Here is a 19,161-nt window from a genome sequence, read left to right as displayed (position 1 = left end):
CCACAGCAGGCCAATAGCCTTGCTGCAGTTTCTTATTGGTTGATGTTTTGATAAAAGTGAATGTCACCTCTGTCAATACTATAGTATAGACAAGCATGAATAAACAATTGATCTTAAGTATTTGTTTATGACTACTTATTATGAATCATGCAATGTTGGATCACTTTACTTGATGTCCCCTATAAACATTACTGTTCATAATTGCTTATGAAAGGTAAGGCTACTTCATTTGGAGTGCCTTATTTTAGATGTTATACTGTAGGTCTACATTAATTATGCTTAATTACAAATGTTTGTAACGCAATAATTCATGTTAGTAATTAGGTGTTACACCTTACATGAAGGTCACATTTCATCAGTTAGAAATATTGGTAACACATTAATAAATGTTGGTAAGGCATTAATATATGATCAACGGTGTTACACTTTACATTAAGGTCACATTTGATCAGTTACAAATGTTGATAACTCATTAATAATAGGTTAACAGTGTGACATTTCATCAGTTATACATATTGGTACCTCTTATATGGTCAGAGGTTTTCTCCATAAGTACACAGGATAGAAGAGTACTCACGTGACTTAATTATCAATGTGGTCTACTCATTGATATACCCAAACTAGCTCAAAGCACTAACAACACATCAGTGAACACAGAGAAGGGGTAAGTAGTGGATAGATATATCTACAAATAAAATCTGTGAACCTGCATGGTGGACATGTTTAAATGAGGAACGTGTTGACAAGGACATGTCAGGATTTCAAGGGCCGTAGTTCAAAAAACATGGTAACAGTTCTACTGTACTTTGGGAGATCTTCATATTGCACTGTATGTACAGATGTGTTGAATCGTTTTGGTGCCAGCCGAATCATCCCCACAATTCAGGAAATGACTTTACCAACTGTGCAACCACTGTGCAACCATTGCAAATAATTGTGCATGATTTCACAACGGGGTTAGTTTTTAAAGCATTTATAAGTGCATTTATAAAGCATTAACAACTGGCTCCTGCATTGTAAGCTCTCTATTTGGCAAGCACCAAGTGAATATCGAACAATCTAATTGAATAATAAACTGGTTATAAGTGATTTATTGACTAATTACAAACCATTTATAAACCCTTTACAAATGTGACGTTAATATGTTACCAATATGATTATGCATTATTTAAGTACCTGAACACTACACTTTCCATAGAGGAGTAGAGCAACATGATTGTGTAGTTCTGTGAAATTGTGAAGTTGCTTTGTTAAGAGAATATGGTTTCTGCAGTAAGTTACTGAGGTACTGCACTAGTCTCAAGGCAAAGGCTCTGCAATGCTTCAAATAACAATTCATGAAACAAGGGGCTTTCATTAGCACATGAAGATATTGACTTGATGGCAAACTCAACTCTAAGCCTCATATTGGTCTCGATAAAATGATTTCATTTGTTCTGCATAAATACTTGTTTATCCTGTTATGTTTAGTTGGTTTAGGTCTCTCTGCCATACACACTGACCATTACCACACACTCCTAATTACTTATTGATGTACATCGATTTATCAAACAGCCTCTGAGGGGATGAATTACATCGTATTTACCAGCAAGTGTGTACCACCCACTTGAGTCAGGCTTAGCAGAACCCTCTGGCCAGATCATCATTCCCCCAGTTATTGCATTGGAGAGATGTGGAGTTATGGCTGCTATCACACTCAAAGAATGTTCATGTTAACGGTTAGGAGGAGTATCTTATCATGGATGGGACGACCAAGATGAGGATGGACGACCAAGGTCAGAGGCTGGATTTATACCGGCATGATTACCTTGGGTGAGAATACAAAGGTTTAGGATACATGTAGTATCTGTCTTCTGTGAGATATCTCTTTACTGACTGACTACAGTACAGAATGGTTGTCCTGGCATGCACTAAAATAGCAGTTCTGATAAGTGCTTAGGTGCTCCTTGTAATAGATAAGATGGTGTTTATAATTTAACTGATATTCCCCCATAATTTCCTCTTCGACTGAAGATTGATATTGTAGATTGCTCTTGCTATTTCATCAAAAATAGTAATTTGGAAAATCATTATGTGGTATCATTTTCCTGCAAATTGCATTTTATTATGCATTACAGCGCAGAGTCACAGGTATGCTATAGGCCCACATGATTTACTGACAATCACAAATACATTAAGTGGTGTGCATTAATGCCCTCATAACTCTACAATAAGTGTGAGCCATAACTACCAAACATAATTACTCAGCATTGCTGCTGCAATTCCGATTGCAGATTCCGTTTGGGTCACCTGCTGCATCTGAATGAAGTGAGTATACAACACCAGGAAAGGGGCTGAATACTAGAAAAAAACATTTTGCTCAATAATCTACAATAAACATCCTCCAGGTTCCCTGTAGAACATGAGCCTGAAAGCAAGTGTGAGACATGCAATCTAAACTTGCAAGATAGAACTTGTAGCGTTTGCAACTTGTGCTCTCAGTTGATATGGCACATAGGCCCATTCTATTTTCAGTTTGCTCACTCGGTGCAGCCGGGTAGTCTATACCACCTACACGGAGTGAGCAAACTGAATATGGGTATACGATGTCGCGTGTCAACTGAGAGCACAAGCTGCAAAATTTGGACCTAATGTCAAAAAAACATTAGCCTACTGTGATTGAATTGGATGTGGTTTCCTTTGCTGCCAGCTGGATAGCAGAATCGTCATCACCCAAGAAAGAGTCAGTTTTAGCGGTTCGGCGCTGTCCATGGTGCTGAACAACATGTGGCGCTGTAACGGACAGCATACACCGCGGCGGCGCAAACACACAACACCTACTTGATGTCAAAGATAGGCCTATTGTTTGTGTCCATGCCAATTGATATAGCATCCTGTACATACAGATATAACCGTTCTATATATATATATGATCATGTCGGTCTACATAGAAGTATGAAACCAAGTAGGTGTAGGCCTAACAAACAAACAGAAACTTTTGAGCAAAATCTATATTTTGTTCAAAATCTGAATTTCTTTCAAAACCTCACAACTTTTTGGGGTTATAGGCCTAACCCTTCATTCTGTGTTGTATTTTGTGAGGTGTTAGTAATGAATTATGTGAATTTACTCAAACTACATGGGAATTACATTCACCCACATGTATTGAGACAAATGAGATGAGAATATATTTTGCGCGAAAATGAATAATGTAAATTATGTTACAGAACTTCGAAAATGGGATGGATAGTATCGATGAAGTTGCGTTTCCTTTATACCGCTCTTTCCTCAAGCAGTTGGCAATAGCCTATTCATCTCAGAAACCATACATACACACCATACATACACACCATACATACACACCATACTGTGCACCTTGTATCTTCGGAGGAAATGATTGACAATGACGTCCAGAATATGTCCAATCATTTACACTGACCTCCTTTTCCAAATGATGTCCTTCTGAAATAGTGTAGCCTACCTACGCAATATTTATAATAATATATAATATATATTGCAATATTTTGACTTAATACGTGCAAAATGTCAACACTTATTTTGTTCATAGAAAAACCCTCGCGATTGACTTACATTTCCCCCTATCGTCTGCTATGGTTCATTCCGACGCCACTGTATAGTGTGATCTAGGGTGCTTCTACCATTCTAACAGATCTAACATTCTAACAGATTCACATGAGCGTAAGCCAAGAAAGTGAACATATGGAAAAGCAAAAGATGGCGTGATCCGTTATTTTCTCATGAAGGAGTCGTTTCTTCTGAGATGTGAAGTTGGGTAAGTTTAATCTAAAATAGTAAATGCGTCTTTGGAAATCTATTTTTACAAGATCGAGCGCGCTTCGATCAATATCTAAGTGCTACAGGAGTAAACACGTGTAACGGGAAATGCACAATATATCAAATCGCGTTAGGCAGTTTCATCCGAATTAGTCAAGTACTCTAGCTATTTCATTAACCGAAACTAAGCAAGCGTCTGTTCAACTCTCCAGAGTGAACCAATATTTCTATATCGCATATGTTTTATAATGGGTATTGGAATGAACATCATGTTTCACACACACACTCACACACACACACACACACACACACACACACACACACACACACACACACACACACACACAGAGAAAAACACAGTCCTCGTTCAACTGAAACCTCATTGCAAATGTGTGAGAAGTGAGAAATGGAATTGTGTACTCAGATGGCAGAGCAAGTTTCGCTAATGCGCATGTAGTTATATCCGATTGGAAGGTTTGCAGGATGTTATTCTAAGATTTACAGTTTTACAGTGCCCTCGGAAAGTATTCAAATAGACTCAATTTAAAATGGATTAAATTAAAAGAATTTGCCATCAATCCACACACAATACCCCAGAATGACAAAGCGAAAACAGGTTTTTAGCAATGTCAGTAAATTTATTAAAATTGAAATACAGAAATACCTCATGTACATAAGTATTCAGACCCTTTGCTATGATACTCTTAAAATTAGCTAAAATGCAAAAATGTCATGAACAAATCACTCAATAAGTTGAATTGAGTCCATCTTAATGCAAGGATAATAGTTCATGTAGTTCATATAACACAACAAAATGTGGAAAGTCTGAATACTTTCCAAATGCACTGTATATAATGAGGTTGTGTCACTCAGACTTTATTTGTGCCACATATTTGTGTCTGTGACAGCAGAGACCAACTCATTTAGAGTTCTCATTCAGAACCTTCTAATGACCCCTAAATAGAATGCTCTAAAGGTGAATGAAAAAAGGCATTGAGGCAAATAGATTGCTTTGAAATGACCTCTATCCTCAATGGATGTATGAAATTGTGTGATGGATGTAATATGGGGATGTAATAGCAGCCTATAGATTTGCTGTGGCTGTTTTGTTCTATTGGCCACCAGTTACAATAGGCGACAGTTACCACACTTTATTACAGGGTGGTAGTGTGTAGTGCTTGTTCTCCTTCTGATCTAGGTCGTCTGTTTGATTGATGCTGCCCTAACAATGAATATTATGGTGAGCCTTTTGATTGGAAACAAAATGTTCATTACCCTCTTCAGAAAACTCAAATCCTCTGTAGAATTATCAGCTCTTAGTTTGATCAGTAAGCCTATTGATGCTTGACAAACATACAGACAATCAATGACCTGCTTAATAGCTCTACTGTATGTGAATTGTCCCACCTCCCTGTACTTCTCTGCCATGCTCTGTTCAACACAGTTGAAGCACAATAGCCTGTGAACATCACATACAGTTTGTATGGTTATCAGAGAACCAGCACTGAATAGAATGAAGCTCTGAGATAAATAAAAGGGAGATGTACTCCTGTCCCTCCTCCTCTTTGAACAGAGCCGTGTGACAGCTGTCTGTACCTCCGAGGCACCTGTCTTGTGATCTTAGGAGAGAGACGGGCGCTCTGATTCTAGGATTGTCATTTCTAATTAGTGGGAGGCCCTTGGCTTTGGTGAACGCTGAATGTTTGATTGGTTGTCCCCTCAATATGTGTTTGTCCAATTTCATGGCTACAAGACCTTGCTAATGAGAGAGGGCAGAAGGAGTGGCACAGCTAGGCCAGCGCGGCTAGTTGGACGGTCAGTCTCTGTGATTAGGAGGCATGGCTGGACATGGTGAGGGAATGTATCTCAAACACACATCAGCTATGCTGCCAGAGAGGGACAGGGTGTTCACATTATTGATGAGGCTCTAAATGATCACATGCACAAAGGGTAATCACATGCACATGAGTTTGGTACAGACACACTGATGATATGCTAATTTCTATACCTGTTTTGTGAGTTACAAATATACCCTGTGTTGTTGACACCCTGGCACCAGAGATTTGATGTACCAATGTCTCATTCCAAACCTATTCTGAACGACATGCTGGAGCCAGGATTTATCAACTGTTTTTCGGTCAACCAGAAAGCCCATGGCCATTGAAATCCCCTACAGCTGACTGTTTCCTGAGGCCATCAAAGGACATGTTTTAAGGAAAAGTCTTTTTGAAATGTTTTCTTTTCAACACTTCTTTTCAAGATAAGGATTTCTCTCACAAAGTCAGGGTTCTGTGTGAAAGGTGAAACCTGGTTATTACCCACTCTGTGATGTGTGATGATTGGATGTGCAGTGTCTATGCCTAAAAACTAGTAGTTAGAACATCCTGGTAAAATACAATTTATAACAATGACTGTATTACTTCCGAGGTAACTGTAAAACTGAAATACTGAAAAAAAATGTCCCTGGGATATCAGAAGGATTTCTGTTTCCATATCTAATAGATTAACAGCAAAACCTTTGTGAATGTAATGCTTCAGAGTAAGAAGAATTAATGTGATCTTAGCTTTCACTTATCAACTTAATTTTGTTAATAGAAAATATTCAAAAGAGACTGACTTCAAACTTCAAATGGCCTTACTCACATTTGTAACTATTACATTATACTTATTCTGAGATTTGCTATGATGAAGGCTGAAAGGACAAAACGACAATGATACTTTGCAAGCACTGTGTGCCAGTTTCCTTAAAGGGGCAATCTAGGATTGGTACATCCATTTTTGGACTTTTAAATCAATGATATATAGCCATTGGTTCTTGAAGAATATAACTTATAAATGCCTTGTGAGTTTAGTTCAACTGTCTTGCCCTGTCAGAACCAACATACAGTATCTGCTTATTTTACTCTATTGTTTATAAACAATGTAAATGTAAACAAATACTGTTTAGCTTCAAAACATGGTGAAAACTATCATTTTGATCCCATGGATGGTCACTTCTTGCATCCATAGATCTGTCTATGAATTTGAGAGTGCTTTCATTTCTACAGTCCCATCCCTCAGCTGTTTACCAAAAAAGTGGCGGGGTGACCACTTTGTTGTTTGAATCCTAGAATTCCCCTGTAAAGCTGCTCTTATTCATCTCTATTTCAGCCTAAAGTGATCTATAAACACTTTTGTTTGTATTCTAAAAATAGAAGTCTCTTGGCAAATTTAGCTATTTGAATTCTGTGGTAACCACACACTAAATGTAATAACTCAGTGGTTGCACATTTTAGGGCCTCACAGCAGGCAGAAACATAGATTAAAGAGTTAAGAGTTCATCTTAATATATCTATTTCAGGTTGTAAATGTGAAATTTAGAGTTGTCACTGGGAAATGTAAGAAACTGTTTTGTCTTAACAAGTGTACAAAAAAGGCTTACATTTGAAATTACAAACACACAATTGTGAATTCATGTACTGTACTGTGGGTATAGCTTTGATGTTGATGCGAATCAAAGCTTGGCTGTGGGGCGTTGGAACAGAATATTTATGCCCTTTGTCAGCCTTTGCGCTTATCTGTATTAACGCAAGATAAAATAGCTCAACAAAGTTGTAGGCAGGTTGACAAATGAAATTAGACACTCAACTGCTTTTTATCATTGAGTAAATTACTGAACTGCCTCTTTTGTGACAGACCAACGTAGAGTGCTATGTTCAGAGACCTGCACATTCAGTGAACTCAATCTGAACCATGTGAAATACATTGATTCAAATGCCCTGCACCATTTTACAGTGCTCATTGTTAAACCACTTCCATAGATAGGGTCCTGACAGCTGTCACATCAGCTGTCATTGTGTTCTGTTTTGGCCTGTGATTCCATTACTTAATAGGCTTTGTGTCTCTCTCTCTGCACTGCAGGATGTATCTGTCAGGAGTCTCCCCTGTGGCAGGCTTATCTCACGGCTCTCTGCTGGCTGGGCCCTGACTGCTGAACATGACACACCCCAACGGCAGCCAGGTGACCCCCAATGCCAGCGGGGCCATCGACGGCCATGGCTCAGGGAACTTCTACCGCCCCTTCTCTGTCTTCAGCGTGCTGACCCTCACTCTGCTGGCCATGCTGGTGGTGGCCACATTCGTGTGGAACCTGCTGGTGCTGGTGACCATCCTGCGGGTGAGGACCTTCCACCGTGTGCCCCACAACCTGGTGGCCTCCATGGCCATCTCGGACGTGATGGTGGCCGCCCTGGTGATGCCCCTCAGCCTGGTCCATGAGTTGAACGGGCGCCTGTGGAAACTGGGCCGTGTGCTCTGCCAGGTGTGGATTTCCTTTGACGTGCTCTGCTGCACGGCAAGCATCTGGAATGTGACAGCCATCGCACTGGACCGCTACTGGTCAATCACCAGGCACCTGGAGTACACACTCAAGACCCGCAAGAGGATCTCCAACGTGATGATCGCCCTCACCTGGCTGCTGTCCTCCGTCATCTCCCTGTCACCTCTCTTCGGCTGGGGCGAGACCTACTCGGAAGAGGGCATGGAATGCCAGGTGAGCCAGGAGCCCTCATACACCATCTTCTCCACCTTCGGAGCTTTCTACCTGCCGCTCTGTGTGGTGCTCTTCGTCTACTGGAAGATTTACAAGGCTGCAAAGTTCCGCATCGGCTCCCGCAAGACCAACACCATCACACCCATGGCTGAGGTGATTGAGGTACCTTTGTTTTCCATAGCTTAGCCTATGGATGGGTGTTGTTTGTGGTGCTGTGTAGCATCCACAGATTTTATATGGTATGATCTATATATGTATAGATATGCTGGAGACTAGCAAGCATTTGCTTCCTGATGTTCTGATTTATATATTATACTGTACACCTACACACACACACACACACACACACACACACACACACACACACACACACACACACACACACACATTTTGCTGATGCTTCTATGGGAGAAAAGGGAATAAATAAATAAGATAGAGCCGGCCCCCCTACAATGCAATTACATGTGTTTGAATACTAAATAGTCAAGCAATAGAAGGAACCCGTGGCTTTTTATTACCATACCTCAGTAGACCCTTTTCCACCCTCAGGACAGTATCCTGCTGAATATCCTATGTAACTTGTTTATTTTTTTAACTTGTTTAATGTAAGTTGTTCAATGGAGACAAGATTTTTGGTAACACTTTAAATTAAGGTGGCCTTTTTAAAGGGTTTATAAATGGACTGTGAAACCATTGAAAATGGGGTTACATGATGACACATCAGGGTTTATCTTAGAAGCATTTACAGTATAAGTACATTTATAAAGGGTTAATAACTGTGTGCCTCAGTGTATGCTCACTATTTGGTAAGCACCAAGAGGCTATTGAATAATTTAAACTAATGAGTTATTACTGTTTGTTGATGGTTTATAAAGGGTTTATAAACAAATAATCAATAATTTACACTAGATATACATATGTATTAATAATGTATAAACCCTTTTATAAGGACACCTTAATGTAAAGTGTACAATGTACTGATGATGCTAGAGTGTTGAAAACCTGCTGTACATATGCACAGGGTCTAATTTCTCCAAATATGAAATAAAAGATTTCAGACAAAGCACTTTGTTTACATGAGTTTTTGAATTGGAGTTGTCACATGGTCAGTGAAGGGCAGTCCAGTGCAATGACCACGTGACTCCTCCAGACTCAAAAACTGGTGACGGTTAACAAAAATGTATGGAAGGCACAGAAGCCATTGACCAGATTTAAACCTTCCAGTGCTTGGCACAAAGCCAGTCAACAATGTTTAATCCTTTTGAAACCATTAGATGACATTGTGATTGCTTGTGCTCTGAGAGTTTTCATGTCATGCTCAAGTGTTGTGAAAATTTAAATATTGTCCTAATAGTTCCTGATGGTGAGCTGCCTTGTCAGAGGCATTTTTTCTCATCAGCCAAGTGGTTAGGCTCTCATTCCTCCTGACTACATGGTATAGCTAGCTTCAAAATCTCCTAGCAGGATTACTTCCCTGGGTTCAATAGACTGTATGCAGCAATTTGCCATCTACATTCTTCCTACCGACAATATGCTTTCAACTTCTACCCTCTGCTACAAATGGAATCTCTCCCTTCCTCTTATGGCCTTCCTGGCCCTTATTGATGAGACTTAGTGGGCCTATTTCATCAATCGTGCATACGCATGGATTTGCACATAAGTCGTGCATGAGAACAGATTTAAGAACTCAACATTCATACATTTCTTCTTAGTTGAAATATGTTCTTGAGATTTTTGGTATATTCTGGGCGATACTACACTGTATCTGTGCAGTCTCCAGTTGGACAATGAATTGCAATTCCGAAAAATCTCTCAAATTCCATCATGATTTATATCCTACCACAGTCTACACATCACAGCATATAGGGCTTTTCCTGATTCAGGTACGCGTGTCAAGAAAACATTCATTATTCACATTCACGAAAAGTGCCTCCAACAATGACCCAGTTCGTCTTAAGCCCTTTGCCGGTACTGGCTGCCACACTGATTGATTGATGGATCAGTCACTATTTGGCTTGTTTGTCCATTGCTGATGCCTTTATTGACCAGTCCATACCTTGGTTGGCAGGTGAATGAATGTTCAATAGACAAATTGGCTGGTTTATTGATGGCAATAAAATATGTATTGATTGATTAACTGATTTATTTACTGACCGTCTGTTTGATTGGCAGGTGAAGGAAGCATCACGGCAGCCCCAGATGGTGTTCACAGTGCGCCATGCCACGGTGACCTTCCAGACAGATGGGGACACGTGGCGAGAGCAGAAGGAGAAGAAGGCGGCCCTGATGGTGGGTATCCTCATCGGAGTCTTCGTCCTTTGCTGGATCCCCTTCTTTATCACAGAGCTCATCAACCCACTTTGCTCCTGCGACATACCTCCTATCTGGAAGAGCATCTTCCTCTGGCTGGGCTACTCCAACTCCTTCTTCAACCCTCTTATCTACACCGCCTTTAACAAGAACTATAACAACGCCTTGAGGAACTTGTTCTCACGCCAGCGCTGACCCAGATACAACACCAGGACACTGTGTTAGTGCAAGAGGGTGTAGCGGACATACCTGCGTCTGCTCTCCAAGCTGCTATTGTTCCATGAAAGGGCCCATCATCATTGGAAGATATTTCAAGCAACAAATTGAAAGTACCTTTCATGATGTTTTGCAGCTACTGTGTCTTTAAAAGTTGAATTTTACATTTACATTTATGGCATTTAGCAGACGCCTTTATCCAAAGCGCATTACAACAAATACATTTGTTTAAGTAAGTGAATCATCTATCCATCAGTCATCATAAGATTGGTAGTGACTCTGCAGTCATGACAGTGGGAAGCTCATTCCACCATCGGGGCGCCAGGACAGTGAAAAGCCATGACCGAGTAGTGCGGCTGCTGCATCCACATTGAGGTGGCAGTGCCAGGCGGCCAGCCGAGGCGGAAGAGCGGAGTGATCGTGCAGGGGTTTGGGGGCTGACCATTGCTTGCAAGTAGGGAGGGGCTGTTCCCTTTGCCGCCCGGTAGGCAAGCACCAGGGTCTGGAATCTGATGCAAGCTGCTACTGGGAGCCAGTGAAGGGTACGGAGGAGGGGGGTGACATGGGAGAATTTGGGGAGATTGAACACCAGACAGGCTGCAGTGTTCTGGATGAGCTGCAGAGGCCTGATGGTGGAGGCGGGGAGTCCGGCCAAGAGTGCGTTGCAGTAGTCAAGGCGAGAGATCACAAGTGTTTGGACCAAAAGTTGTGCTGCTTCTCTGATGAGGAATGGACGTATCCTTCTGATGTTGTAGAGGAAGAATTTACAGGAGCGTGCTGTCGATGTGATGTTCGCCACACAGGATAAGTGGTTGTCAAGGATCACCCCAAGGTTCTTATGGGAGTTCTCTACTGTGATGGAGAAGTCTTGGAGAGGGCAGGCTTTCCCTGGAAGGAAGAGCAGCTCAGTCTTGTCAAGGTTGAGCTTGAGGTGGTGGGCTGACATCCAAGCAGAAGTGTCTGCAAGACACGCAGAGACATGTGTTGCCACCTGTGAGTCAGAAGGGGGGAAAAGAGAGAAAGAGTTGAGTGTCATCTGCGTAGCTGTGGTAGGAAAAACCATGTGAGGAAATTACAGAGCCAAGAGATTTGGTATAGAGGGAGAACAGTAAGGGCCCTAGGACAGAGCCCTGGGGGACCCCAGTGGTGAGGGCTCATGGAGAGGACAACGATCCTCTCCACGTCACCTAGTAGGAGCGATCGGCCAGGTAGGATGCAAACCAGGAGAGTGCAGAGCCAGAAATGCCCAATTCTGAGAGGGTGGAGAGAAGGATCGAGTGGTTTACTGTGTCAAATGCAGCGGACAGGCCTCTGTGACAGCAAGGAGAGCAGTCTCAGTAGAGTGCCCAGCCTTAAAGCCAGATTGGTGAGGGTCAAGGAGGTTGTTCTGAAGGAGGTAGTTAGACAGTTGGTTAGAGACAGCACGTTCAAGGGTTTTAGATAAGGAGATAAGGGATACCGGTCTGCAGTTATGGACAGCAGACAGATCAAGAGTTGGTTTCTTGAGAAGAGGCTTGAATCTGGCTGTCTTGAAGGCAGCTGGGACAGATCCTGTGGATAGAGAGGAATTGATTATGGTGGTAAGGAATGGAAGGAGGTCTTTGGAGATGGATTGGAGAAAGGGGGAGGGGATAGGATCGAGGGGGCAGGTGGTTGCCCTCTTGAATGTGACCAGTTTTAAAACATCATCAGGGGAGAGGGGGGGGAAATCTGATAAACCAGAAACCGGGTGTAGCACAGTGGGTTTGGGAGGAAAGGTAGCAGTGTTGGTGAGAGGTAGAGGGAAAGAGCTGCTAATGTCATCAACCTGTCAGTCTCTCTCCCTCTTCCCAGCCTGGGTGTTTTGGTGTGGGTGTGGCTGCCAATAGTTCACGTCATCATCTACACACCTGCGGCACGTCTCCTCATCACCCTTCTGTGTTTTATACTCCGGTTTTCCATTCATTCCCCACCAGTTCGTTATAGTGCTTACCCCTATATGTCCCAGCAATTCCTTGCCTGTTGTTTTTCCTGGTTTTTGACGTGTGCTTTTGAACTGTGTTTTTGCCTAACCCCTACTGGAGTATCTGCTCTTCCTAGGACTGCCTTATCGTGCTTCGACCTCCGCCTGAAAATCCTCTATCGCATTATCTGCCTGTCTCTGGACTGCCTTCTCATGTACCGACTGCTGCCTGATCTACTCGCCTGCCTCCCCTGCCTGCCCTGCCTTCCTGCCCTGTCTGCTCTGCCTGCCCTGCCCACCTGCATACCCAGTCACCCCATTACCCTTTCCCTGTTTTGTTCCTTATTAAATATCTATATTATTTTATACCTGTGTCCCGACTCTGTGTGCTGCACTTGGGTTCACTAGTTCTGATACTTGACAGCCAGTCAATATTGTGCTGCAGTGCAGTACAAGGACAAAGAGGGAATATGACAATGGCACTTCTAACCAGCATTATCATGCTGAAAGTAGCCATTAGCAGATGAGTAAATTGTGGCCATGAAGGGATGAACATGGTCAGCAACAATACTCAAATAGGCTGTGGCATTCAAGCGATGATTGATTGGTATTAACGGGCCCAAAGTGTGCCAAGAAAACATTCCCCACACCATTATACCACCTCCACCGTGAGAAGGTGTACAGGTGTTCCTAATAAAGTCTTCAGTGAGTGTAGCTCTCTTTGTCTAACACTGGATGTTACAGTGTTTGGGGCTGGGTAACTCTTCCCACAGCTTTGAGAAAAAACAAAACTGGATTTCATATATAGCATATATAGTATACTAGTATGCTATGGACTATACAACAAATTGTAGACTTTCCAGACCAAGGACTAGAAAACAAACTGTAGACCATGTTTGAAACCGAGGATATAATGGCCTTTATCAACTCAAAAGCCAACCATGATTTAAATGAAACAACATTGTGGTATAATGTAACAATTAAAGCCATCACACATCATTGTGATCAGCATGACATTTATGCTGTAATGAGAAAGAACAACTTTAGATTGCCGTGTCACACCATCAATAAATACAGTGTATTTAAATTAAATAAATGCGTGGGAATTATACATCAGCATTCATAATCGTTGCTGTCAATTCTGGGAGATATAGAAGTAAAGAACACAAGGGGCCATGTAGAAAAAATACATCAACATTCTGGATGTGATATATTGTGATATATTAAATAGGAAACGGTATTGTCCTGCTCTCCTCTTTCTGAACACATATTTTATAGATGAATCACTTGAGCTTGTTTGAATGTGATATGAGAATGAGGCATGAGTATTTAAAGGGCAGCGGCAGGCTTTCTCTTCGACTGGCTCATTTGAATTGCCTCTCATCCCTCCATACACTTCCCTGGGCTAGCTGATTATTCACTTACCACACCCCCTCACTGCTGCTCCCCAGTTCAGAAAATGCAAAACAGCCCCTTGGGAGTATAGTAAATCATCTATAGTTGATACTAGCAAATCCATAGGGTATGGAAGTGGGGGAGATGTGTTAATATCATCAGTCTGGAAGAGGGAGGTGGGATTAAGAAGGTAACCCTCCTCTGTCCCTTCCCTCGGGCGAACTCTCTCACATCTCCATATCAAACGGGGCTTAGGCACTTCCTCTGTAGAGTGGGGGAGAGGCAGGATCCGTGAGGATTGGGTTGACTTGTTGTTGTCCTATACCAATCAGGTCTTCCCAAACAGGACAGTGGTAGAGAAGTGATCTAGATCCATGCACCGGTCTCTACCGCACTCCACCCCCTGTTTTTCCTTTAGACGTTTAAGGCAAGGGAGGGGGTCGTGAGAGAGAGGAAACAGAAATAAAACTGAAATAATGAAGGACATTTTGCAGTACAAACAGAGCCTGATATATCCTTGCTGTTCTGGTGTGTAGACAGTGTTTAGTCTGGAGAGCATTCCTTCCTCTAAGGCTGTGTCTGAATCTAATGTAATAATTAGAAATGTATTAAAACGTTTAAGCCACTGCGCAGTGCTGCTCCCACACAGTCTTTCTGGAGTGTTTGAAATGTCCCCTTTTTTAAAAAGCACAGCCCAGTGCAGGCCCAGCTACAATGCAGTGGAGCTAATCATTCCCATGCACCCACTACCACTGATCCTGTATTCCTTTACTTTTACTGGTGTGTTTTCTTTAGTTTTGTTTTGCAATCTCTACTTTTGCCATTCTCCATAAGGATACCCACCAGACCATGAGTAGTCAATCTACTGTATGTGGGCCGCATCTCAAAGAAATTCAGCCGGTGCTTCCACCATAGTGTTCACAAATCAGGATAAACGTATGACATTTGAATGAAACACTAGTGCAGCCTAACCAACTAACAAGTATTACTGCTCCAGAAACACCTTTCAGATAAACATGGCTCTGTGGTTGAAAGAATATGTCTGTGCCTTCGGAATAAAATGCGTTCCACTTTAACTGGGTGGGGAAAACAACATAGTGTTATCTATTGTGTTGTCTATTGTTACTATTGGACATGGCCCTGGGTTAGACCTGGCTTTACACACACACACACACACACACACACACACACACACACACACACACACACACACACACAACAAAGAGCAGGCACCTGAAAATAACTCAGCAACATGATGCACAGACCAGTGACTGAATGCAAGCTTTGGGGGACAGGCACACAAAGCATGTCTTGCTGATGTCTAATTTATATCAGGACCAAACCAATCAAGGCACTGCTTGAACTGGGCAATTAGACACTGTATACACAGTCATTCTCACACCTGCATGTTGACTTCTTAGACCACTAGATGTGTGTTTGTGATGGGAAGATTACTACAGTAACTGTAATCAGGGAGATCAGTGTTTGTGTGTGTGTGTGTGTGTGCGTGTGTGTGTGTGTGTGTGTGTGTGTGTGTGTGTGTGTGTGTGTGTGTGTGTGTGTGTGTATGTGTGTGTGTGTGTGTGTGTGTGTGTGTGTGTGTGTGTGTGTGTGTGTGTGTTTGCGTGGGCTGCAGAATAAAGGACCTGCAAAACAGATATTCCCATGGCCATTTTATATTGTGTCACAGTTGTGCAACTATATTGTGTCAAAAACTAACCAAACTGATGTTGTATAACGGTTGTGAAAGTATTGTTTTTTAAAGTTTTTTAAATGTCAACATGCAAATGAAGAGCTCTGTAGCTTTTGCTATGTTGTATTGACACATTTGATGGTTGTTGGTTAGTCACATGTTGATCCTCAAATCATCAAACATCTTTCCTTTTAATCTTTCCCACACCTTACAGATTAACTTTATTGTCAGTGTTAACCTTTTTTCCTGATCATTGGAAGCATGGACAGTTTTGTGATGTTAAATGTCTATAATTTGTACATGTCTTGCCAAGGTTACATACAAAATTCTACCATTTTCAGTTTATCCTGAGATTTAGTGTTTTGTGCAATAAAAGAGACTTCATGATCTGGTGCAAGGCTAGCAAGGATCTACCATCTCATATCCTTCTCATCCTTTGGCAAACATACAGTTACATGCCAGAGAGGCTGTCCCTACTAGTATTGTGTGATGTTTGATCAAACATCTTTCCTTTTAATCTTTCCCACACCATATGGATTCATTTTATTGTCAGTTGTAATCTTTTTACTGATCGTTGGAAGCATGGACAGTTTTGCGATGTTAAATGTCTATCATTTTTATATGTCTTGCCAAGGTTACATACAAAATTCTACCATTTTCAGTTTATCCTGAGATTTTGTGTTTTGTGCAATCAAAGAGACACCATGAACTGGTGCAAGGCTAGCAAGGATCTACCATCTCATCCGTTGGCAAACATACAGTTACATGCAAGAGAGCCTGTCCCTACTAGTATTGTGTGATGTTTGCATCTGAATATTTTACATATATTCATATGACAATGTATAACCAAACTGATTTCAGAACAGTTCAGAAGCAAGCTATGCTAGCTCAAAGGCAACATGGGATTAAAGGAAGCATGCTACTTGTCCTTGCAAGCTAGACTGTCCACAAAACAGCATGACATTAATTTATATTTATTGTGTGTGTGTGTGTGTGTGTGTGTGTGTGTGTGTGTGTGTGTGTGTGTGTGTGTGTGTGTGTGTGTGTGTGTGTGTGTGTGCGTGCGTGTGTGTGTATGTGTGTGTGCAAATGATATTCCCATGTTGGGATTTGGCAGCCTGCATTGTGATGTAGATAGGCACTAGCATATTAGTAGTAATGTATCTTCATCATTCTATTTTTCTATTTCATGCAGAGCAACCAACATTTCAATAAACCTCAGTCAGCCCAAAGGCTATATCAAGTGCACCACTTTGATGGCTGATTAGGTGCACCTCTTGGTGTTATATCATTGAATACATTATAGAAAGCCTTTAGTTAAAATTCCCCTGAAGATCTAAAAGCATTAGAATATGAATAGGATCCATTGAATGTGATCAAGCCATGGGTTGATTGCACTGCCTGTGGACGAGCAAAACACAGAGAAGAGGACGATGGATAGGTAGACAAAAGCTAAGATGGCTATTGGCAGTTGTGGCTGTTTTTGATTACGTAAAAATACAGCCACTCCACCACCCGTACACTGGCCACCTATCAGCAGGGGAGATGGATGAAGACATTTTCAGAGTTGAAAGCCACAGTTAAAGCCCAGGAGCTTCCCAGGAGGTCTCTTTACTGCGTGAATCATGTTGGAAATGAGAAAGCAACTTTAAGTCATTCCCCTGTTCAACACATGAGTCTTAATGTGCCTGTACAGTATAGTATCTATGTGTGGCTAATTCATGGCTAATTCATTTGTGATTTAAAAAAAATAAGAATAGATTGATATTACTTCAGAAATGTCAAGCTGCTCTTTTCAGACTTGAAATGAAAATGTTTGACCACGCTATGGTACATTTTGCACATGGAACAAGGCCTACCCTGAAATACAGAAGGAATCCTGTTGACAGACTTACCTATTCATCCGAGTGAATCATGCTCTACTGAAAGCCATGTTTCCCTCCAAAATGAGTCCTGCACATACTGAATATGTTCTCCTGTCAGCAGGGGAGATGGATGAAGACATTTTCACAGTTGAAAGCCACAGTTAAAAGCCCAGCCCACTCCTCACTTCTCAGCCACATTTAAACTCTCTCTCTTCCCAGGAGGTCTCTTTACTGTGTGAATCATGTTGGAAATGAGAAAGCAACTTTAAGTTAATCACATGTTCAACAACACATGGGTCTTAATGTGCCTGTACAGTACAGTATGGCTAATTAATTTGTGATTTAAAAAAAATTAAAATACATTGATATTACTTCAGAAATGTCAAGTTGCTCTTTTCAGACTTTGTGAAAATGTTTGACCAAGCTATGGTACATTTTGTACATGGAACAAGGCCTACCCTGAAATACAGAAGGAATCCTGTTGACAGACTTAAATAGATCAGATACTGCCAGGCAAGCCTGTCCTGTACTAGTGAAACATCTCTGCATGAGGACAGAGTGCTAGCCTTGCTGCCCCAGGCGAACTGTATTCAGCCTGTGTGTGATACACTCTGACAGCAGTGGAGCAACCATGCTGGGAGGTTAGACCTGGATTAGACATGGCTTTATTATTGGACATGGACCTGGATTAGACCTGGCTTTACTATTGGACATGGACCTGGGTTAGACCTGGCTTTATTATTGGATATGGACCTGGGTTAGACCTAGCTTTACTATTGGACATGGACCTAGGTTAGACCTGGCTTTACTATTGGACATTGACCTGGGTTAGACCTGGCTTTACTATTGGACATGGAGCCAGTGAAGGGTGCGAAGGAGAGGGGAAATACATGGGAGAATTTGGGAAGCACCAGACAGGTGGCAGCATTCTGGATGAGCTGCAGAGGCCTGATGGCAGAGGCAGGGAGCCCGGCCAAGATGCAGCAATGTCTAAATCCAAACATTGTATATACATATGTAAAAGGATGTTGATTCACTGTCTTGTGCAAACCATAGAGAGACAATGGGAAATAAGTGTGGGACAACATTAAAACCAAACGTTAATAAACTGTTAATTCCAACCAACATAACCAACAACCATCAAATAACAATGTCAATTCAACATTGCAAAAGCGACAAAGCAATACTCTCACAACTGTTTTTGGCTAGTTTTTTACTGCTGCACAACTGTGACACAATATAAAATGCCCAAGGGAATATCTGCAGGCACAACGGTAGATCCATGTTTTGCAGGTCCTTTTTTCTGCAGCACATGCATGCACACACACACCCACCCCCACACACACCTTCCACCTCCTCCATTTTTTCCATTCCACAGCTGCTGTTTGCTGTTGACAACTCACTCTACCCAGAGCCCTGCTTCACAAATTAAATT

The 19,161-nt window shown here is 41.8% G+C and overlaps 1 protein-coding gene across 1 annotated transcript; it reads left to right on the top strand.

The window, feature by feature from the left end:
* Positions 1-7,750: 7,750 nt before the first annotated feature.
* htr5ab (5-hydroxytryptamine (serotonin) receptor 5A-b) lies at positions 7,751-10,810 on the top strand (the record flags this gene model as incomplete). Its single annotated transcript, XM_083684411.1, has 2 exons — positions 7,751-8,467; positions 10,478-10,810. The coding sequence occupies 2 exons, from the start codon at positions 7,751-7,753 to the stop codon at positions 10,808-10,810; spliced, it is 1,050 nt and encodes a 349-aa protein (XP_083540537.1).
* Positions 10,811-19,161: the final 8,351 nt, after the last annotated feature.

This window comes from Argentina silus (assembly GCF_951799395.1).
Source record: "Argentina silus genome assembly, chromosome: 1".
NCBI classification, from domain to species: domain Eukaryota; kingdom Metazoa; phylum Chordata; class Actinopteri; order Argentiniformes; family Argentinidae; genus Argentina; species Argentina silus.
The sequence above is the reverse complement of the archived record's forward strand: the minus strand, read 5'-3'. Positions and strand labels throughout refer to the sequence as shown.